Source organism: Lithobates pipiens, unplaced genomic scaffold, assembly GCF_037356315.1.
Source record: "Lithobates pipiens isolate NorthernLeopardFrog02 unplaced genomic scaffold, aLitPip1_a1.2 Scaffold_18, whole genome shotgun sequence".
Lineage (NCBI taxonomy): Eukaryota > Metazoa > Chordata > Amphibia > Anura > Ranidae > Lithobates > Lithobates pipiens.
This window is the reverse complement of record NW_027507758.1, coordinates 130,009,452-130,033,766: the sequence shown is the minus strand read 5'-3', so window position 1 is coordinate 130,033,766 and position 24,315 is coordinate 130,009,452. Positions and strand designations below refer to the sequence as shown.

General features: G+C 41.4%; 1 protein-coding gene across 1 annotated transcript in view; it reads left to right on the top strand.

The window, feature by feature from the left end:
* Nucleotides 1-14,826, top strand: part of ANAPC1 (anaphase promoting complex subunit 1) — a 175,766-nt gene extending 160,940 nt beyond the window's left edge. Inside the window, exons 44-48 of the mRNA XM_077486110.1 lie at nucleotides 590-676; nucleotides 4,723-4,818; nucleotides 6,602-6,800; nucleotides 13,061-13,195; nucleotides 14,002-14,826. Of these exons, the coding sequence (XP_077342236.1) occupies nucleotides 590-676; nucleotides 4,723-4,818; nucleotides 6,602-6,800; nucleotides 13,061-13,195; nucleotides 14,002-14,117 (633 nt within the window). The 3' untranslated portion in view covers nucleotides 14,118-14,826. The remainder of the gene's footprint in view (nucleotides 1-589; nucleotides 677-4,722; nucleotides 4,819-6,601; nucleotides 6,801-13,060; nucleotides 13,196-14,001) is intronic.
* Nucleotides 14,827-24,315: the final 9,489 nt, after the last annotated feature.

Genomic DNA, 24,315 nt, shown 5'->3' with positions numbered 1-24,315 from the left:
CAAAGCCTGTTTGGCTGTATTTCTCCTTTGCATCAAAGCAGTACAGTTCATTCTGCACTCCTGTGACCTGTTTTCAGCAGAGAACGGATTAAAGTCACAAAGCCAGTCCAGGCTGGGGTAAGATCGCAACAACATGGTCGGGATCTGCTCACAGCCCTTGACGGGCACCTGGCTCAGGCTCTCAGCCAGCCGCTCTTGCCTGCTGCACAGCCCAGCACTTCAGTGAGCACGGGGGGGGGGGGGGGGCAGAGCAGACAGCGGTGACTGACAGTCACCAGCTCTCTGCACACAGAGCTCTGAGAACCGAGCTCTTGGTTCACTCAGTTCTCAGTCTTAGAGCTGGTGGGGGACAGATGCAGCATCGGCCCACCTAGGTAAGTATGATTCTTATAAAATTAAATGGTGTTTTTTTTTTTTTTTTTTTTTAATAGTTATATGTATGGCTCAATATACCAGAGGCTCATTTTATGTGGAATGTTCTGTCACGAATTGAAGCATTTTGGAGTTATAATAAAGTGTGGCATGACTTGAGTAAGGGATGTTGCTTGATAAACAGTTAAGCACACACTGTTGTTTCTTTCCTTATTAGCCAGAGGCAATTTCCGCATTCACATCTGATCCGGCATTGCTGTCGTTCTCCGAATACTTTTGCAAGCCAACAACTGATATGGGCCAGGTAAAATTTGGGTTCTTTTTCTAATATGCAAATTCCGATTTCTATTGAAACTTTTATATGTGGTGTAAAACGAATTTAAGATTTTTATCTTTATCTGATTGCTGTCTTTAGTTTTGACTATTTTAGTATCAGTAATGTTTAAAAAGAATTGCTGTTTGATAAAGGGTAAAAGGGGCTCTTGGTTTAGAAAGGCTAAGTTCACCTTTTGGAGCATGTTACACATTGCACCCATATTTAGGGTGTAACATATAATATGCTGCAGACCTGACCCCCTCACCCCGATTCTCCCCTCCCTGTGATAGTGAACAGGGAATACTCTCCCCGCGTCCTCTGTCACATTTTGGAAACAGTGCAGCTATGCAGGGTTCCACCTGCACAGCCACATCAATCATTCACAGGAATCTGCAACCGCAGCAGAAGGCCTGGAGTTCTCAATAGACCGCAAGCAAGCTAATCAGCACACTCGTAGTCCAATCACGCTGCCTACAGGTCTGTAACAGAAAGCCTGTACAGAAGTTGCAGACAGTGCCGGAGCCTGACGTTGCACCAGCGATCCACTGATTGCAAGGGAAATGCTCTGAAGGCTCCTGTGAAAAATAAAAATAAAATAGACTTTTTAATGCTAAATATGTGCATTTATATATATCTTTTTTAAGGTGAGCTTATCCTTTTTAAAATGTGGAAGAAGTTAGCTGTGCTGTGGTGGAATATACCCTTATTTGGTTCCTATAGACACCTGAAACTTATATTCTGGGTCTTCTTTTAAAAGCAAAAACTAATTTCCATGAGCAAATATGTAATTTAAAGTTTAAATTTTCTCTAAAAGTTTTTGCCAGACCACAATTTCTCCATAGGCAACAATAGAAAATCCTTATCCCTGCAGCCCTACTTGCTTTTTATGTTTTTTTAACAAAATATGAAAATGGGAAACATTTTTGGTACCCTTCCATGAAAAAGTAGAGCCCAATGTTCTCTTAAAAAAAAAAACTTGAAACTGACCAAAGTAATTGGCTTCAAGGATTGTTAATTTCATATTTAGTACAAATCAGACTTTGCTTTGGATTCAACAGAGTATTTTAGATAACATGATAATGGAATGGACAAATATGATGGGACCTTTAACAACCTATTTTTGCTGCACAACCTTTTTAATCAATCACTGCAAAAAAATTTTTTTGTAGCTTTCAGTGAGCTTGCTGCACCTGCCAGCAGGTATTTTGTCCCTCTCCGGTTCCGCAAAGAGCTCCAGCCAACTGTGGGCCCCTTCCATTGATTGCATTTTCAGTTCTTTCCAGATGTTTAATTTGTTTCATATCAGAGCTCATAGAAAACCGCATCAAAACAGTCAAATGTTTTGGTCTTGCCTATTTTTAGGTGCTTTTAGCTGTGTGTTTTGAGTTTTTCTGTAGGACTCATGACCTGCGATTTAGACAAAGCTTTCTGACCCCGGATAGTGTATTTCTCAAAATAATTCTTTGACAGTCTTGAGAGCTTTTGGTCTGTTTTACACAGGTTTTAGCTTCTTTAAGAGCAGTGTGAACAGCAAACTTTTACAAGGCATTTGCAGATCTTTCATTAAGAGTCGCTGAACCTACAATCCAGCTCCTGTTTGTAAATGTTGAAAACAGTACCTAATGGGAATGCAGATTGGCACTTTAAACAAGCTGCTAGTGGACTTCAGCACTACTTGAAGTTTGTTGAAAGCCTGTTAGAAACGTGTTTAAAGTAACAATTAGCGTTCCCATTAAGATCTGTGTATAGCATTTCCATCTGAAAGGCACTTCACAGGCTTAGAAAAATTTACTTGAAGTTTGACAAAATTTTCATGAACTCTCTGTTCACACTATTCTTATACAAGTTGAAGCCTGTGTGAAACAGTCCTAACAGGTTCAAGGAATTCCATACCAGTCGCTTTAAAGCAGCCCCAAAACATAACCATACCCCCTTCATTATTCACTATAGATACAGCGTACATTTATTTGAAAGCATAATGTTTTTCATCTGTGAACATAGAGCTGTTGTGACCTCCATCTTTACCCTTATGACATACCAAAGGCATGCAGTTATACATGAGACAATAAGTTTTGGTTTAATCACTTTTCAGGAGGGATGGAGCGTTGTTTCATTAGCTGTAAGAGTAAACACAGAGTTGCTTCCAACTAAACTAAAAAAAAATATACAGACATGGGCAAACACAGAGCAGAGTACTATGGGTTAACAAAAGAGACTGCACAGCTTCCGACTTTCATCTGGTCCTCTTTTGGTTAAATATAGTTTTATTATCAGTGCTCTCAGATAAGGAGCATAAAAACCTATGTGGGTACAAAAAGAAGAGATGAGGAGGGGAAAAAAAAGAAGTAGTAACTGATAGATAATAAGACATGGTAACAAAAGGGCCAAACAGTGAGTCATATCCAGGAATGTGAATAACATGGGGGGAGAGAAAGGGGCAGGGGGGAGCAGCAGAAAGGGAGGAAAACAAAGTAAGAGGAAAAAAGGGTAAGAGACGGAGCAGAACGACACAAAAGATGCGATAAGTAGACAATCTCTATAGAGCCATTAAATAAAACATCCCCTGAGAGGAAAACATATCCTATCTAGGTGTAAAATCGTCTTTGAAACTTATCTGAGTTAGAATAATGAATCCAGACACCCCATAGTTTGTTGTGCTTTTCCCAGTTGTCTGATTCTCTAGCCTGCATCTCCTCCATAAGCATGATATTGTTGATAGTATCTGCCCAAAGATTAAGCAAAGGGGTAGTATCAGTTTTCCAGAATCTGGAAATAAGTTAGTGAGCTGCGGAGAGAAAAAAAAAATCTAACAGGCACTGATGAGGTGGCACTGGATAGGCGGCACTGATAGATGGCACTGGATAGGCGGCACTGATAGATGGCGCTGGATAGGCGGCCCTGATAGGTGGCGCTGGATAGGCGGCACTGATAGATGGCACTGGATAGGCAGCACTGATAGATGGCACTGGATAGGCAGCACTGATAGATGGCACTGGATAGGCAGCACTGATAGATGGCACTGGATAGGCAGCACTGATAGATGGCACTGGATAGGCAGCACTGATAGATGGCACTGGATAGGCAGCACTGATAGATGACACTGGATAGGCAGCACTGATAGATGACACTGGATAGGCAGCACTGATAGATGACACTGGATAGGCAGCACTGATAGATGGCACTGGATAGGCAGCACTGATAGATGGCACTGGATAGGCAGCACTGATAGATGGCACTGGATAGGCAGCACTGATAGATGGCACTGGATAGGCAGCACTGATAGATGGCACTGGATAGGCAGCACTGATAGATGGCACTGGATAGGCAGCACTGATAGATGGCACTGGATAGGCAGCACTGATAGATGGCACTGGATAGGCAGCACTGATAGATGGCACTGGATAGGCAGCACTGATAGATGGCACTGGATAGGCAGCACTGATAGATGGCACTGGATAGGCAGCACTGATAGATGGCACTGGATAGGCAGCACTGATGAGGAGCTACTGAGAGGCAATACTGATTGGCATCTGAAGGGCACTGACAGGCATAGCTGATGGGCACCACTGATGGGTGGGGGCTGCGCTGTTGATCATTGTGATAATCAATGTGCTGATTATCAGCGCAGACCCCCCCCCCCCCTCGGACAGGGAGATCTGTCAATCAGCTCTTCCTGTCGGTGCGAACTGAGGAAAGCCATTTACTGACACCTCCTGGTTTACACTGTGATTGGTCATAGCTGATCACGTGGTAAGGAGCCTCTGTCAGAGGCACGTTCGGAGATGCGGTGTGTCAATGTGACACACAGCACCACCAATCGCCACGCATGTTGTCCTGAAAGAAGTCATATTGTCAGGATAACAGAACCACCACCCAGGCGGGAAGTGGTTAATTGTATAAGAGTTGACATTGAAATTGTTTTTGAGTTTTGACAACTGAAGCACAAATTGTGTAAATAATTTAGGTACTTTTCTGCATCGCAATATACAATTCTAATTATCCTCCCAACTTTCTATAACCATTTATACCTTCAGAAACAGGACATCCTGGACTTGTTTTCCTCTATTTTGTATGAATGTGTAATTCAAGAGAACCCTGAGATGCTTCCTGCCTACATAGCAATTGACCAGGTAATTTTGATGTAGTATAAGATCTTACTTTCTGTGGTTTTCATTATTCATCATTAACACGGTACAAAGGGTAAACCGCGCTACTCAAACAGCAAAAGAAAGTAACCTATAAGCAGCAACCCTAATCGTAATACTCCGATATCAAATTAAATAGGTGAACAAAATGAGCTGCGCTAAAAACAAAAAATTATATACCTAAAACCTAATCCAAAACTATACCGATAGATATAGAAAAGAACAATATTAAGTGACGAAAATATGATTAGTAAATAGTATACATAAATGCTATCATATCATCATATAAGTGAATAAAGTGTATACTAGATCTAAAATGAAGTTAACATAAATAATATAGAAAAAACCCCCCACAAAAATTAATGTATATTAAAACAAAAATTGTGTGTGCTAAATCTAAACCAATAAAATTAGCAAAAATAGTATTCAAAAGCAATAAAGAGTTCATATATAATGAAGAAAAATTTGTCCAAAAAGTATTGTTGATTCCTCAAAATTGATATTAAGGTGCAAAAAAATCCACAAATGCGTGTATATAGAAAATAATCAAAACAATCCTCCACCAGTGAGAAGAGGGGCCGCTTACCAGAGTTTTAGATCCCAGTATTAGTGAGATCAGTAAGGCAACAGCACAGAGGTTTCAGGATAAACCGTCACAGGCACCACACCGTTTGCATCTCCAATACGAAGGCTCCAATCGGAAAACGAAGGTATCGTAGATTGCTGACACCACGCTTCTTCTATCTCCAATACGAAGCCTCCAGTCAGGAAACGAGGGTATCGTGGATCATGTATAAAAAATCAAAGGCACTCGCATAGCGTAAAACCACTTGGTTTAATGAAATAGAATAAAAAAATTTACACTCACATATGTATAGAAAAAACGATCACATAAAAAACGAGCCGGCCGGACTCGTGTGCCGCCCGCACTTCCTGGTTGGGCGTAGAACGCGGAGACGTCAGAACGCCTATCTCCCTACGCGCGTTTCGTCACGAACGGACGTGTTCGTATTGGAGATGCAAACGGTGTGGTGCCTGTGACGGTTTATCCTGAAACCTCTGTGCTGTTGCCTTACTGATCTCACTAATACTGGGATCTAAAACTCTGGTAAGCGGCCCCTCTTCTCACTGGTGGAGGATTGTTTTGATTATTTTCTATATACACGCATTTGTGGATTTTTTTGCACCTTAATATCAATTTTGAGGAATCAACAATACTTTTTGGACAAATTTTTCTTCATTATATATGAACTCTTTATTGCTTTTGAATACTATTTTTGCTAATTTTATTGGTTTAGATTTAGCACACACAATTTTTGTTTTAATATACATTAATTTTTGTGGGGGGTTTTTTCTATATTATTTATGTTAACTTCATTTTAGATCTAGTATACACTTTATTCACTTATATGATGATATAATAGCATTTATGTATACTATTTACTAATCATATTTTCGTCACTTAATATTGTTCTTTTCTATATCTATCGGTATAGTTTTGGATTAGGTTTTAGGTATATAATTTTTTGTTTTTAGCGCAGCTCATTTTGTTCACCCATTATTCATCATTGCTCGTAAATTTTTTCCTGGTCGTGTTGAAGTTGTAATGCTGATAGGATACCTCACAAAAGTAAAGTACATGGCATTGTAGTTTCTAAATTTTTTTAATAACTTGTCAAATGTAAGTTTTATTGTCTTAAATTCAAGTTGCAATTGAAACATTTCATAGATCTTTTTTTAAATTTATTTTATTTTTTTATTTAATTAGGCTGTTCGAGGACTAGAGAGGAGGGAAACAACAGAGACCTTTGCACTATGGCAGATAAAGCTGGTTCTAGAGTTTTTTAGCTCTCAGAGCCTCCAAGAGAGGATGAATGGCATACCCTGTCGAAGGCTTTTCATGAATTCTGAGTTTTTGCCAGTGATGAAATGTACGATTGATAACACCCTAGACCAGTGGCTTCAAGGTAGAATTGACATGCATTCAAGTTTGAATTATGTGGGCTGATGATGACATGTTAAAGCTAGTTACTTCCAGCATTGGCTACGCAACGCTGCTCTATTAGTTGCAGAGTGCAGGTGGTTTTAATGAAGCCAATGTAAATATTTGAAAGGGTTAACTTTGTGTAGGACTTGTCATGGCTACATTTTGTGGAGTTAAATATTTAGTTATGTTTTAGGGTTAAACTTTGGTAAACTTTCATGTTTAGGTTACCTTATTCCTAGTTTATTGACGGGAAAAGAGTTAGAACCCATGTCAGGTTTTATTTTTGAATGAAAATGTATCCCGTGCCTTTACTTTTCACACGTTGTGGAGGGTACATGGCCAGCTGAGATACCATGAGTATTTAATGAGATCTTAGTTGTAATAACATAGCTTGTTCAAAATAAAATGTTATATCGACCTACATTTTGCAGACACTGTGGTCCCCTTTCTAAAGGTGCTATTTTAGGTTTTTCTAGTTGTCTTTATACCCATTCAAATGTTTACTCTCACTTCCTTTACAAGAGACTATGCAGAAAGTGATAAAAAAAAATCTTCCCCATGTCACCATTGGGAGGTTTTTCTTCTACCCCTGTTCTGGTGACAGTGTCATTTTTAAAGTATATCTAATCCAAGAACAAAATCTAATATCTTAATCATACGATAGAAAGTGACTACCTCAGTCCCTACCACCTGGATGAAGGGGAATGGGCCCTTTACTCTGATAGGGAGATGGGGGGACTGTGGATGTTGACTTCATGACCTTCAGTTTCAACAACAAATTACCTCTGTTTTTGGCCAGGACCAGGCATCTTCTAGCATGGGCCTCAGGCGTCTCAGTAATTCCCTGGTGTCGGTTTAATCTATGCCTTTCTCCCAGTGTGAATTCTACTTCATCTGCTCAAGAGGAAGAAGGTCCTTCTCGTTGATCAAACTGGCTTAGAAGACACAGACATACTTGGACTTCTAGCACACAATCCCCTGGCCTCTACAACAGACTGGATCTGCTGTCTCAGAGCTTTAACGGGATGGCTGTTGAAGCCCAAGTCCTAATGGATAAAAGGGTTGCTGAGCTTGTTATTCCTACCTTTCTAAGCAAGGAAAGCTACTTCCAGAAAGATCTATTATCATACGTGGAATTCCTACTTTGCCTGGTGTGAACACGAGCAATTCAAGCCTAGAAACTACTAGGAAGATTCTAGGAAGGCCTCATGTTCTGGCCTTCCTAGAATCAGGTCTTGACCAGAACCTAATCCTTAAGCACTGTCATAGGACAGGTTTCAACCTTGTTCATTCGGTTCCAAAACCATCTGGCTTCTCTCTCACTTGTTTAAAAAAAAAAAAGAAAAACCTTTCTAAGGAGGTATCGGTCTTACACCTATGTAAGAACCATAGAACCAAAATAGCCATTCGTATGCCCTTCTCCAAATCACACAAAGACAATCTCTCTTCATTGCCTGGATGTAAAAATAAAACTTGTATAGAAACTGCACCCCTCCCTACTCAATTGCTCTTATGGTTTAGGTGAAAAACGATTTAAACTCCTCAAATCAGGATAAATATAAAAGTTGCCAATTAAGGCTAAAGCAGTTATTGTAAAGCCCAATCTGAGCTCAATACACAAATTATAAACACAGAAAAGCAGCGCTATAAGTATAATACTAACCATAGAAGTATTAACTTGCAGTGCAGTTAAGTGAAGAGAGAGCCATAATATGATGCAGCCAAATCCTATATTAGTTCCCTGATTAGTGGGATGAGATTGTCCAAATAGAAGCGGTATAATTTCCACACTTAAGGTGATAAACTGACACTAACACCTCCACATGTGAAAAACAGGGTACACACATCTCCCTTCAAAATAGACTCTTACCAGAATCAACTGGATAATAAGCATAACACACATGGATTTAATCACTCTTTCTCCAATTTCCCAGGAATGCTGCATCGGCGGGTTGGGTCATACAATGTTGGGCTCCATTCCAAACAAAGAGGGAAAAGAAAGAACTTCCATATCGTAATCCCATTTAAAACATTTTATTGTTTTTCCTCAAAACCCCCTCTTTAAGAATTGCACAGAATTGCAAGCTGGCATATTATTGCCTGGATGTAGTCGGGGCCATACGAGTCTACCTCAAAGAAACAGCTTTGATCAGACAAACAGATTCCCTCTTTGTCCTGTTCTCAGGAACTCACAAGGGAAACCATGCTTCAAAGTCCACCATTGCCTTGATGTATAATACATTTGATAGACCAAGCCTATACTCTCAAGAACAAATCTTTTCCTGCACTTTTATTTGCCCATTCACCCAGAGTTGTCTGTGCTTTCTGGCATCAGCCCTCTGTAGCACAGCTTTGTAAGTGAGCCACATGGTCTTCTATTTAAAATTTCTCAAAGTTCTACCAGATGGATGTCTAATGCTCTGTGGATGCAGCTTTTGGCCACAGGGTTCTTGCAGCAGCACTATGAAGTTGGGTTTTTTGACCCTTGTTATTATTGCGCCTCTTGTTGGGCACATTTCTGTTTGCCCAGTTCTTATTCACCCTTCTGATTCATGGCTTGAAGATGTTTCAAGGTTTCATGAATACTTTGCCTGTGTCCTGTATCGTCCCAATAAAATAAGAGGAATTTTGACTTATCTGTAAATTCAATATCCTGGAGTATAGTACAGGACACAGGCCAGCCTCCTTTCCATTGTTTGGTAACTGCATTGAATGCTATGAAACAGTGGACTCATAGAGAAGAGTAGGGTTATAGGGGAGGCACCCCAAAGGAACATGTCTTAGAAAGCTTTGCCAGTGTCCAATTACCTGATGGTTTGTGCAATAAAAATGTGTCACGGGAGTTTCATGGAAAAGTGTAACTAAATGGGAAAACTATTTGTTTATTTTTTTTTTTCGTTTTTGATAGAGTAGAGCACTTGTAAGTTTTTATAGCTGTCTGTGCCCCTGTTAGGGAGATTTACTCTGTTTTTCCTGTTTACCTTTTTCATTAAAAGTGAAGGTAAAGGAAAATCCCACATTTTGGGTTGTCACCAATACAGTAATAGATGGGAAATCTTCCAATAGGGACATTAGTTCTGGTGAAATTAAAATTACAGATTTACCTTCATTTATGGTTAAAAAGTATTCCTAATTCTTCCCAATCCAACAACTGAACACCACACTAATATCTACCCAGGGATAATAGTAAAGCGTTCCCAAAACAAAGGGGATGTGTGAAGTGGCACTGAATACACAAGCACTGGAGTGGTTTTATAGCACACTGAATGTATATATGGGCTTAGACGCACATGTGGTAAATTTCTTGCACTAAAACAGGGGTATATGAACATTTAGATTAGGAAGCACTTGCAATGCAGTTTGAAGAGTGGGCATGTGGAATTTATGGCTCATAGGGACTGCTTTGGGGCACAAAAATAGAACTTTTTTTGGGAGCACTTTAATTGTTCATTTTGTTTTATTTAATTTATTTTATTTTTGGAATATTAGTGGACATAACTTTTTGCACATAAGCATAGGACATATAGTAGATCTGGTGACACATCAGGATTCCCTCACTTTGGAGGAATTTTATCTCTACAATAGCCTTCAGCCATTCTCTACCAGGAAAAGGCCATGAGGCAGGTTTGTCCATGCGCATGTTTTCTTTGACATCATGGGATATGATAATGCATCGGTGAACATACAGTGCATTCGGAAAGTATTCAAAGCGCTTCACTTTTTCCACATTTTCTTATGTTGCAGCCTTAGAGCCGGTTCACACTGCAGGCGATGCGAGGCGACACAGACTTGCTTCGCCGCGACCTCAGCGGCAACTTGCAGATGACTTCTGTATAGAAGTCAATGCAAGTCGCCCCGAGGTCGCCCGAAAGTAGTACAGGAACCTTTTTTCTGAGTCGGAGCGACTCGAGTCGCTCCTCTCAGAACGGTTCCATTGTACAGAACGGGGGCGACTTGTCAGATCGAGGCGAGGCAAGTCGTGTCGCCTCGCATCGCCCGCAGTGTGAACCGGCTCTTATTCCAAAATTGATTCAGTTCATTATTTTGCTTTTTAAATTCTACAAACAATACCCCATAATGACAACGTGAAAGAAGTTTGTTTGAAATCTTTGCAAAATCTATTGAAAATAAAAAATCAAAAAAAATCACATGTACCTAAGTATTCACAGCCTTTGCCATGACACTCAAAATTGAGGTGAATCCTGTTTCCACTGATCATCCTTGAGATGTTTCTACAACTTGATTGGAGTCTACCTGTGGTAAATTCAGTTAATTGGACATGATTTGGAAAGGCACACACCTGCCTATATAAGGTCCCACAGTTAACAGTGCATGTCAGAGCACAAACCAAGTCATGAAGTCAAAGGACAACAAAGCTTGGGGAATGCCCAAGAAAAAAACCCAAGCCTACTTACCACCAATTCGCAGACAACCAAATTAACCTAACAGTGCGTAAAAAACAGGAGTTTAGTCCGCACGCATTTGCAAACACATGCGTAAAACACAGAGCCTCGTCACGGCACCCTGACATCTGTGGTCCTAACATTAAAATACGAGTGTCAAAAAAAAAATATGAGTGTCCCCACAGTGGAGGCACATGCATTCTAATGGATAAATGAGGGCAGGTGGACTGAAGGGGAGCCCACCCCTTCTTAAAGGTACAGGAGCACACCAAGTACCCAGCAAATTGCACTATGGCTGCATAGGTGTTGGTGCATTGCTAGATCAATACAAACACCAACGTGATGATACAAAAAACTCTCCACCACCCTCATCTATAGCTGGCTATAGCAGTAAGCAACATTGGAAGGCTGAAACAGATAACAACAAAGCCTGGGGAATGCCCAGGAAAAAAACCAAGCCTACTTACCACCAGCTAGCTGACAACCAAATAAGCCTGTCTAACAGTGCGTTAAAAACAGGGGTTTAGTCCGCACGCATTTGCAAATGCATGCGTAAACCACAGAGCCTCGTCACGGCCCCATGAAGTCAAAGGGGTTGTTTTTAGACATCCGAGTAAGGATTGTATTGAGGTACAGATCTGTAGAAGGGTACAGAAAAATGTCTGTAGCATTGAAGGTCCCAATGAACACAGTGGGCTCCATTATCTGTAAATGGAAGAAGTTTGAAACCATCAGGACTCTAGAGTGGGCCGCCTGGCCAAACTGAGCGATCGAGGGAACAAAATTCTCTGGTCAGATGAAACAAAGATTGAATCCTTTGGCCTGAATAGCAAGCATCCTGTCTGGAGAAAACTGCTCATTACCTGGCCAAATCCATCCCTAAAGTGAAGCATGGTGGTGGCAGCATCATGCTGTGGGGATGTTATTCAGCGGCAGGAACTGGGAGACTAGTCAGGGTCGAGGGAAATATGAATGCAGCAATGTACAGAGACATCCTTAATGAAAACCTCCAGAGTGCCCTAGACCTCAGACTGGGGCAAAGATTCATCTTCCAACAGTACAACGACCCTAAGCACGCAGCCAAGATAACAAAGGACTGGCTACAGGACAACTATGAATGTCGACTGGTCCAGCCAGAGCCCAAACTGGAACCTGATTGAACATCTCTGGAGAGATCTGAAAATGGCTTTGCACTGATGCTCCCCATCCAGCCTGACTCTTTGAGAAGTCCTCCAAATAAAAATCCTCCAAGAATAGGAGAAACTGCCCAAAAATACACGTGCCAAGCTTGTAGCATCCTACTGAAAAAGACTTGAGGCTGTAAAGGTTCTTCAACAAAGTATTGAGTTTTCTTTTTTTGTTTTTTTATAAATTTGCAAAGATTTCAAACAAACTTCTTTCATGTTGCCATTATGGGGTATTTGTATAATTTTGAGGAAAATAATGAACTTAATCCATTTTGGAATAATGCTGTAACATAAAATGTGAAAAAGGTGAAGCACTATGAATACTTTCCAGATGCACTGTAAATCTATAGGTGTCAAGCTGATGTGTTTATTTTTGTATTCGATTGTAAATCTTATATTAGAGAAATATTTTAGGGCTAGTTCACACAGACTTCTGAAATCAGAAAATATCTATTTGTGCTTTTCACTTATTTCTTCATTCATGTTAGTCCCTGGTAAAAGAATCCCAAATGCCTTTGTACATTTAAAATGTCATCATCATATTGACACAATTGCTTTTTTTGCAATAGATATACGTTTTGTATGTTAATTTGGTAAAACAAATTGGCACATGATGATTATTTCCTTCCCTTATTCCCTCATCCCAATAGGTGGAGGAGACATCACTCTGCACTCTTATTTAGCTGGCCAGCCAGTGGAAGACTCCCAGCTTAGTATGTTGGCCTGTTTCTTGGTTTACTATTCAGTGCCTGCTCCAAAGCTGTTACTGGAAGGAAAACTTGAAGGTTCGTATTGTTTTGTTTCTAATCTTTCATGGTTTATTGTTGGCATGTGTATATTTATAACCCTTCAGTAAACATAATAATATGCCATGATTTCATTCTGTACTATGATTAAAAGTTTCCATAAAGACTGTACACAGTAAAGGATTTATGCACTATATCCCAATCACTAAAAACATTTTCTAAATAGCCGGTCTTGATATTTTTTTTTCTCAGTAGCGTCTTGGTATTCTTGCAATCAATCAAAATTACGCGTGTGGGCCCATCTCCACTGTCATTTTTTTTATCACGGACCTCTATGAGGAATATTGGCTGAATTTGCTTACTTTGCATAAGTGTTCTTCACATTAATGATAGAGCTTTACAAGTTCTGGGTTCAGTCTGATTTTATATTTCAGGTAGAGTGCTTTTTTTTTTTTTCTTCCTCTAAAACTGGCCTCAAGTACTGTACCTGCATTACAGCACACCACTATGCAGAGTAACAGTAATAAGGTGCATTTTTAGGCGCGGTGTGTTGGCAGTCCATTCAAATAACTGGTCTGCCTTCATGTACAGTAATGTGCAACATAATGCATCTTGGTGCACCAAATCGGACCTCACAGTTGTCATTGAGGACTACCTCAAGAGATGCCACTGATTATATCATGTGCATATATGTAAATGGTATGCCTATTCTTGTGACACTGTTATCCCCCTTTTTAATTTCTTTTTTTTTTCTGAAAATGTGTGAAATGAGAGAGAGAGATTTGTTGACATCACAACCAGACAATTGCTAATCATAAATTTGTAATTATTTTTTTTTCCTCCAGGAAGCAGTAGTTTTTCTGAGCTGCTGTTGAAATTCCAAGACCTCAGAATGCCAGTGAGAGCATTACTTAGACTTGCTCCACTTCTCCTTGGAAACCCTCAGTCTATGGTACTATAGGAAGATTCCAGGAGGGGCAGAACACATTAATGAAGACTAATGTGAAAGAAAAGAGTAATGCATGTTAAGCACTTTGTTTAGCAGGCTTCTCCTGTTGATTACTTTGTGGTTTATCAATTGGTGACATTTTCAGCTGAACGCGATACTCCTATCCACCATAGGTTGTAAACACATTACTCAAAGTGTGAGTGAAGATGTTAGTCATGATTAGGAATCAAATACATCAAATGCCTCAAGATTAGATGTCTGCCCTGGTATGTGGGTAGGCACTGATTATCAAAGATAGCAAGCCCTATGTAGTATAAATCTACGATTTACATGTAAAGGAAGGATATCGTTCTACCAAAAGGTGGCTTAGTAGCAAACATAGCTGTTTTCAGCGTTGCCATTCTCATATGCCTGCAAGCAATACATTTAACAGATACAGTGTCTATAAAAATACCTTTTGAAGAGAAGGATTTGGTTACCTGAAAATTGTATAGACAGTCTCAGAAGGAAGATACTGTCAAAAGGTGAGGGCTATGAGAATTTCAGCCAGATTTTCACCATTTGGTAGATCCAAGACCAGTGTGATAAATCTACAAGGTTGGAAAGTTTATGCTGTTTTATTTGTCTTAAAACTATGTGTATTTCTATTATGACATTGCGATGCTGCAAAAATGTTTGTACATAAACTTTTGTTAACAAAATAAAACAAAAAAAGTTAAAATTATTTTTTTTCTTTTGTGTTCTGCTGCAACAGCTCTAACAGATTCCATTGTCATGAATATGTGAAAAACTGTAATCTCAATGGGCTGCCCTACATATGACAAACGCATCAAAGTAGCTCATGTAGCTTTTTGAGCATTTGAGCTTAGTGTATTTTCAACCAAGTGTTTAGACGCATTTGTCAAGGATTTTTCCGTAGGGAAAAAAACGTGCATCTGCTTGCCGTGTTTCGAGTGCCAATAACCATGAATGTCACCACACTGTCAAACTAGTCCCAGTATCCCTAATCACCTCCGCACTAGTTCCAGTGTCTCTGATCACTGCTACACCTGTCCCAGTGTCTCTGATCACTGCCACACCAATCCCAGTGTCTCTGATCACTGCCACTCCAGTCCCAGTGTCTCTAATTGCTGTCACACCCGTCCCAGTGTCTCTGATCACTTCCATACCAGTCCCAGTGTCTCTGATCACTGCCAAACTAGTCCCAGTGTCTCTGATCATGGCCTCACCAGCCATTGTGTCACCATAAGGACTCTTTAACATGTGTGATGCTCTCTGAAGAGTCATCTGTGTTCAAGTCACTCTTCAGAGAGCATTTGCCAGGCAGTGAGGAGGCATTGTATCGCCTCCTCAACTTGCTTTAATCCCTTGGACCCGGTACAAGCACCCCATTTACTTGAATGGGTCGCAAATTCGCAGGGGATAAAGGGTAAAATTCCTGCCACAGCTTTTATGAAAAGCATTGCAGTCACAGCATGTTTACATCCCTGGCTGCTTCCTCTAGCTAAAAGGTGATGTTGGTAAAGGAACCGTAAAACCATGTCTCAAACGCAAGGTTTTACTGCCCCTCAACCACGTGTGAACAAGCCCTAATAGTGCAGCAAGTCAGTTTTTTCGACTACCAGACCAGTGTAGTTTAGAATCCGTGTTCCTGATTGCCATCACGCCAGACCAGTGCAGCCAGCAATAGTGTTCCTTATCACTGCCACACCAGTTCAGTGTTGCCTTTGCCTGCCGCCTGTACTAACCCTAGTCTATTGACCACTTGCTGCCTGGACTGGTTCTTTGCCTGTTTGCTGACCATGTCTCTGCCTGCCACCTGAACTGACCCATCTACATGTAAGACTGACTACGTTCCTGCAAGACCCAAAGCCTAGACATCTCCTGCAGACAACTGCACCCCTGGAACCACAGAAATGCGTTTTGTTCTTCCTTTCCTCAGCCTCCTGTACCTCCTGACCAGTGAACATGGCATTCCTGGAGGCAGCCACTTGTCAGTAGGCTAGGCTTGCTTGGCTTATAGGAATGGAGACTGCTATATGTGATGCTACACTGAGCTATATTCCCTGACCACTTGCATAGAGGCGATCATTACAGTACAATGCTTTTAATACAGTTGGTTGATTTGTGTGATATACAAGATGCAATGTCTGGTACATAATCAGTACAGAAGGTAAAAAGTCTATATAAATACTAAATTGCCAACTGTGTGTAAAAAAGTAAACTGGTTCTAAAGAATAAACACGTTTTACCTTAATGCATCCACACGAACACACTTAAGCCCTCATTTGATCCAGTGTTGTGCGGGTCTGTAGCTCCTCTCCCCTCACTTCCTGGTATCATAGGCTTTACTAAGGCAGTGGGAGCTATTGGCTCCCTTTGCTATCAATCAGTGACTGAGGGGGGGGCATGACCAAATCCCACTGTCTGTCTATAGATGCAGAGAACGTAGCTTGGGAATGAGCTCACACGAGTGACCCCATAGAGAACAGCTTTCTGTGGGAGCACTCGTCAGGGAGGAGGATACAGAAGTAGGGGTACTCGTGAAGAGGTTTGGAGGTGCTCTATGCACAGAGCAGGCAAGTATAAACCTCTTCATTTTTTTCATTTTCTTCTAGCATTTTCCAAAAAGTTTTGGCAAAAAAATTAGGCCTTTGAAAGACTCGCCATAAAGTTGAATTCTCTCTTCCTGAAGTCGACCACTAAAGGAATAACACTAGTAATTCTCACACCCAAAAATTGTTAAAATAAAAAATATCTGTTTGTGGGGGGGAGTTAGAGTCAAGGCAATATGAGAGTTAGTTTAGGTTAAAGGTCCGAGTTAACAAAATCTGAGTCCCCCCCACACCACCCCCCGACTACTTAAAAAAATAAATGGGAGTCTGCCCTGGCTATGCCATTCTCATCCAAACGATGTTAGATCAAAACAAAACTAAAAATGTTCAGGGTTATGGATACAAGATCCTCTCCCATTGGTACAGAGTACCCACCATACTCCATAAAATTAATAACATCCCTGTGATATGTTGCAAATAGAGCCCTGCTCCAAGTTACTTACCTTCTGGGAATGTAGTTGACCTTACACCTTCTGGACTTTGAAGGATATTTTTTCATGTGCTATTGGGTCTTCCTTCTGGACTCACTTGCTACATATCAACCGGCTTCAATATGGTCAAAATTATGCAGCCAGATTCCTGACTAGGTCTGGTAGAAGTGATCATATTAGGGTAGAGAGAGAGAGACGAGGAGACACTATGATATAGGTACAGATCGGCATATATTTTATACAGCACAGGGACACATAATGTTGTTTAAGAGAGGCATACTTATACTATAGCAATGGGGGGGCGGAGGAATCATGGAGTGGATGGAGCTGACAGGGAGGGGGGGGAGGACACGAGAGGAGAGCTGCTGATGGAGGCACATAATCTCACCAATGTGTCCGGGTTCAGCAGCCATGATAAACCGTGGTCAGTTTACAGGGATCAGACAGGTATTTCAGGTGATACAAGGGGTCAGATTACACAGCATAAGCACTGTGCTGTTATTCGTGCTTTAAGGGAACAGGATCTATTTTTCTCATCCATAACAAGGAACGAGCCACTGCCTCGGCCTTCCTGTCTGTGGGATCCTTAAATGCAGGAGTCCCCTCTACTGGGATCATGGTTACTTTATTTAACCTGGATACTGGGGGGGTCCATGACCGGAGGAGCCAACCATTTCTTGAGAAGGCTTTCCTCAAAAGGGTAACGCACCACCATGGATTTGGGAACCAAAAAGGTCAGTTGCGGGCGACCCCATTCCTTGTAAATTAACTTGTCTAAATAAGTCATATACGGGAACACCTTAGGTGAACGTGCTGGCTTTGCGGGACCCAAAGGGGACGCTACATCAGCAGAGGGATCTGCTGGCTCCTGAATCTTCAGGGTATCGCGCACAGCTGTGATAAGTGCTCCAACAAGCGCTTTGTCGCGTACAGACCCAGATGGGGGGCTCATCCTCACTGTCCGAACGGCCCTGGTCAGCGTCATCTGACAAGACAGAGCAAGGGTCACCAGCCTCAGCAGGAACCGAGTCTGTGTCAGAGCTTTCCCCAGAGGACAGGGTGCAGGGGCCGCTTTTTTGCACCCTTTTTCCCACGTGCCGCCTCCATCTTGGCAACGAACGAATTGAGGACCTCTGTCAGGGTATCCATGGGCACTGCGCAGTCCGCAGGTGACCCGGTTGCAATTGCCTGGATTTCGGGGGAAGAAACACCAGTTTCTGAAGCCATCCTGACCCTACCCTGTCTGTCACCCGAAGGGGACTTAGGACAGTGACAGTCCCACCCTCCTTACTGCCGCTGGCTGAGGGGCTCTTTCCTGCTGGACTCACAACCCTGAGGAGTTCTGCGCTATTCAGCAGGTATTGCCTGTAGTCCCTGTTGGCTCCCAGGTGCAGAGGAAACAGTGCTGTGTCGGTGGAAGCAGCTGCAAATGGTGCTAAAACCACTCTGAAGTGTGCTCAGGCTTCAAGAAAATGGCTGCCCAGCGTCCAGCACAAGGACGCTAGAGAACACCAAAAAAAACGTGTTCAGGCTTCAAGAAAATGGCCGCCGGTATCCTGTATAGGAATCACCAGGAAAATGGCAGCTGAAGCCCAGGAGAGCATGCTGCCCTTGACCACACCTAAAATGGCCACCGAAAGCAGCTCCATGAGGTACAGGGAGAAATCAATGGTGGTGAGCTAAGCGCTGCGCAGGACATCAGCATGGCCTCACAGACACCTTCCAGGGGCATGAAGAACAGGACACAGCTAGCCAGTGCAACCCCCCAGGTGAGAGCCCCCCCGGAGAGCCCCTGCATAGACATACACACCGCTCAGCAGCCACATGCAGCATCCCCCACAGGGAGGGGGGAGGGAAGATAGGTACAGGGAGAGAAGAGAGGGAGGTGAGGGACCCCTGAATCGACCTCCCAGGGAATGGCCAGCTGCTCAGCCCCACCGAGGCAGTGAGAGCTGTATTTACCAGTCCTGAAGAGCTGGGAGACATTCCATCACAGACCCACTCACTGATCAGTACAGGGTGGCTGCTGGCCCGGCATATTGTGACGCAGACATCAATAGCCCGGCAGGCATGTACTGGCCATCGGGACTACCGGGAGATTCCCGGTGGGCCGATTGGCTCAGTGGGCCGCTGGGCCGGTTGTCAGTTTGACTTTGAGCTTTATTACTTTCTTTTATTTTCCCCAGCGGCCGCGGCCACGGCTCCGCCACAGCACCTGGGCCAGCGCACAAGTACAACCCCCCTGGTGACGCTGCCACTCACTCCCCTTATCTTACTTGTCCCAGCGCCGTGACGTCACGGGCGGAGGTGGCCCGGGGATATGGGAGGAGTTCAAGCTTAGCTGCCTGGCCTGGGAGTGAAGGGAAAGCGCCGCCGAGGAGGAACTCGGAGCGAGGAACCAAAACATTGCTCCACACTCCACAGCTGCAGCCTGCAGGATTCCACTCCAGACAGCAGCACAGACTGGGTCAGTCACAGTGTCCAGGGACAAAGTAATCCATAACCTAACCAGTATCATCAAGTAGGCCCTAAATAATAAAATCAACTGCAGGCTGCATGGCATGTCTGTGATATCTGTAATATGCAGCATGGGGGGGGGAGGGAGGGGGTAGGAGTTAATGTATTGCCACTGTCCACGGTAACTGATTAACCTCTTCCCGCCCGCCCTATAGCCGAATGACAGGTATAGAGCAGACGCTTTCATCCGGGAGGCCGTCCCTGGACGTCCTGGTGTTTACTTCCACAATGCGCGCCGCCGTGAATGAATGTACTTACACTTGTAGTCATGGTCATTTTTTATTCCTTTTTAAACAACATAAAGATTTGTGGACTTTTTGGAACATATTATGCCTACAGTTGTGACTTACTATATGTCCATTCTCAGGCTGGGTCCACAATAGAGGAGAGTGGAGAGGAGAGAGAACACGAGGCAGGCGTTGAATGTGAAGAGGATAGAGGAGATGAGCAGGAACATGAGTGTAGACAAGAGAGAGAAGGTGAGAAAAAAGATAGAGGATTAGAGAGAGCAGAAGACATAAAGCATGAGGGAGTAGATGACAGAGGAGATGTAACCAAGGAGAGAGTGTAGAAATGGCAGAATACACAGAGGAAAGTGAAGTCACCGAGGAAAACATTGATTATTACATTCGTCCCCACCAGGAAAACGTGAAAATATTTTTTAATTATCATCCACAACAAACATCAAGTAATCCATTGGTACAGAAAGTGTTCTGGTGCAAGGATGGTACTTAGACAGTGGCTTACTTACTGCCAAGAACGCCATGCATTACATTGCTCTGTCTGCATAGCATTTGCCAAGTTAGCAGACAAATCTCCATTTATAAGTGGTATGACAGACTGGAAACATGTGCATCAGCGCATAGAGGAACATGAAAAGAGCATGGTACACAAAACCTTTGCAGAAGCAGACTTCTTAAATGCCTCTAAATCTGGCGTTAAACATTTACTTAGTGGAAGTCAGCTGTCCTCACACAGAGAACAAATCAGAAAGAGGCGACAAATACTGGAGCGTGTGGTTGATGTTGTCAAATTGATCGGAAAAAGAGGACTTAGCTATAGGTCAGAGAATGAGGCTGCATACATGCTTGATGACAGCAATATTGATCATGGCAACTTTTTAGAGATTATACTCCTGTTAAGCAAGTATGATGTCTTTCTGAAAGAGCATTTAAAAGAATGCATTGAAAAATCTAAGAAGCTACATCAGACTGGGGCAAAAGGCAGAGGTTCCCTGGTTACGTTACTGTCTGCAAGAACCATTAGTTCTGTAATTGAAACCATTCAGCACCTTATTCAGGAGACCATTGTGAGAGACATAAAGAATGCCGTAATGTTCTCGGTGCAGATTGACACCACACAAGACATCACCTCACAAGACCAGTGTTCTATTGTTTTGCGATATGTTACAGACACCATTCATGAAAGGCTTATTAGCATTGTCAAGTGTAAGGAATCTACTGGACAATATTTTGTGGATATTGTTTCAAAGCTTGCAGAGAAGATCAATTTAGACTTGAGTAACTGCATTGGACATGCTACAGATGGTGCCTCTAACATGCAAGGCCGCTACAAAGGCTTTTCAACTCAGATGTCCAAATTTTCACCAAATCAAGTGCATGTTTGGTGCTATGCCCATGTTCTTAACCTAGTTTTGGCTGACAACCCAAACGGTAATTCAATGTGGATCACTTTTTTTCAGTGCTTAATGACATTGCAGTGTTCTTTCGTGAGTCATATAAAAGGATGAATGTGTGGGAAAGTGAGAGCCAAGACAAGCACCAGAGACGACTCTCACTAATTGGAGAGACACGGTGGTGGGCCAAGGATAACGCTCTCAGGAAAGTGTTTGGATCATTTGCAAATCCAGATAATTGTCTCTACGTGGATGTCATTCTTGCATTGACAGCAATACAAGAAAATATTACCTTAAAAACGTCTGCTCGCATTCAAGCATGAGGATTTGTAGAAGCTCTGCTGATGTATGAGATGATACTGACGGCACAAACCTTCCTCAGGATATTTGAGAAGACTTCACCATTGTCCAAATACCTTCAAACGCAGGGGATGGATATACTGTCTGCTCATAGAATGGTTATGGCAACACATGAAAGTCTTAAAAATATGTCTAGAGATTTTGCCTCAGTAAGCGTAGCTGCAGAGAAATTTGTTCTATGGGCAAATCAAAAATTGCAGGAGCAGGACAAAGAGATAGAACTGGAAGTTCAGTCTACATTGCCATCACAAAGAAAAAGAAAGAAGAAAACCATGCCTGGAGAGATTGCTCATGCTGAAACGATCACAAGTCCAGAAAAGGCTTATGAAGTCACAGTGCACAATCCGATAATGGACACAGCTACAGAGACATTGCACAGAAGATTCCTGAGTCATGGCACACTCTATGCTGACCTTGCATTTCTGGGCCCAAGAAACTTTGTTCAGTTAAAGTCCTCGTCTCTTTCTCCACTTATGTTCCAAGAATTTAGCAAATGTCTGTCGAAATTTGACAGTAAAGCAAGTGCTGAGAATCTTCAGAGTGAATTAAGCAGTTTTGCTCTTCAGTGGGAAAGATTAAAAATGTCTCCACTAGATGAATACAAGGTAAAAACATTGGAGAATGAGAGTGAAGACGAGCAAGTTGAAATCCAATGTAAGAAGTGTTCCTCATGACCGCTGTGTTGCTACCAGATTCTCAGGAGGTTCAATCTAATGTCAAATGCCTACCACCTCCTAGGTCTTGCATACCAGTTCCTACTCACCCTGTCCATCACTCAGGTTGCTTGTGAACATACATTTTCAGCACTCAAGTTCATCAAAAGCAGACTCAGAACCAAGCTGTCACAAGACAAAAAACAGGGAGAAGGTGCGCCAGACTAAGTGCAGTATAAACGATAAAGTATTTATTAAAATAAAAAACATACGGCAAAATGGCTACTCACAAAGGTCAGAGTGATTTAGGCATGTAAATTAAATAGGGATGTATCCATGTCTCAATCCGGTCCACGGGGTTTGCAGAGCTGATGGAGTATAAAAGCAGACAGGGGGACGACAATAGGCTTGCCTCTGTGTTCCAAAAGCTGATTTGGAGCAGCACCTCTGTATTTCTAATAGTTTTCATCGGTTTCCAGCTTTGTTAAGCGTCCGGATGGCCGGAACCGGAAGCGCGTTCCAGCGTGGAACGCAAGCTCTGGGATCCGGAAGTGACGCGTGGGCCAATCAGAAGACGCGTTTCACAACTTCAGTTGTTTCCTCAGTTCTAGTATTCTAGACAGGAAGTGATGCATATATACACAGAAGGAGGGGCTGACCTGTGTTACTATTGGACAACGGACTTGTATAGATATATTACCAGGCAAATAACTGAATGAAATGAGAATAAATAAAATTGACTGTAGCATCTCAAAATAATATTGAAACATTATACATATAAAAATTATATATATATATCTGGGATCCATGGTTGAGTGCTCGCTCTCTTACTGTCTAATATGTAACACTTTCCTTATCCCCTCACTTGTAATAACTAGGATTGAGGTTCGAACTCTGTTGAATATGACTGTATTGAGAACTGTGCATAAGTTGTAACGATGCTTTGCTTTAATTAATAAAAACGTTTCTGTTAAAAAAAAAAAATATATATATATATATATATATATATATATAAAATATATAATTTAAAGCATGTGGGCAGCACTATATGAGACCATATAAATACTTTTATATATATTTAGGAGAGGGACTGAGATTTTTTATGTACATGTGTGTATGGGACTATATATTGGTGATAACCGCAACCATTATATATAAATAAAGGGGAATAGGATGATAGGGATAGAGGAGATGGGGAAGGGAGGAAATGAAATGAAAAAAAGAGTAGAGAAATGAAAATGAATGTAAATATAAAAAAATAAAAATATAATAAAAAAAAATTAAAAATAAAATAAATAAAGATAAAAAGTAAAAATAATAAGGGGAAAATTGAAGGAAAAAATAATAATAAATAAATAATAAAAATGAGGGAAAAATAGTAATAATACTATTATATGAAGATGATAATAAAATTGAGAACTAATAGAATAAAGATAGAAATGAAAATAAAAATAATAATGAAAATAAAAATAAATATAAAAATAAACAGATATATATAAAAATAATAATAAAAATATAAGGATAAGAATAAAAATAAAACTAAAAATAAAAAAAACCATGAAGATAAAAACAGTAAGAATGAAAATAAAAGTAAATAACAAAAAAGTGGAGAATATTTTGTGATGGAGTTGAAATAATAATGGAAAAAGGTAATAGATGTGGGATAGATATACTAGTACAACAGAGGTAAGACTGGAACTCCAGAGAGAGGCCGTGGGTAGTTGGAAGTATAAAATATAATGTACTATATTATAAAGTATGAAAAGGAAGGAGTCTGTGTGTAGTCTGATCCGTTTGGGAATTGGGAAACACTATGAGGGGAAGGTATTAGAGAACCGTATGGACTTCAATCTCTTCGTTTAATCCATGTGGTGTCAAAGTATTTAAAGAGTATATCCAGTATGTTTCTTGTTTGCAGAGGCGTTGGAATCTCTCTGCCGGAGTGAATTTTTCGGATATTGCTTCAATTATCCAGACATTCAAATCAGTAGTATTTTT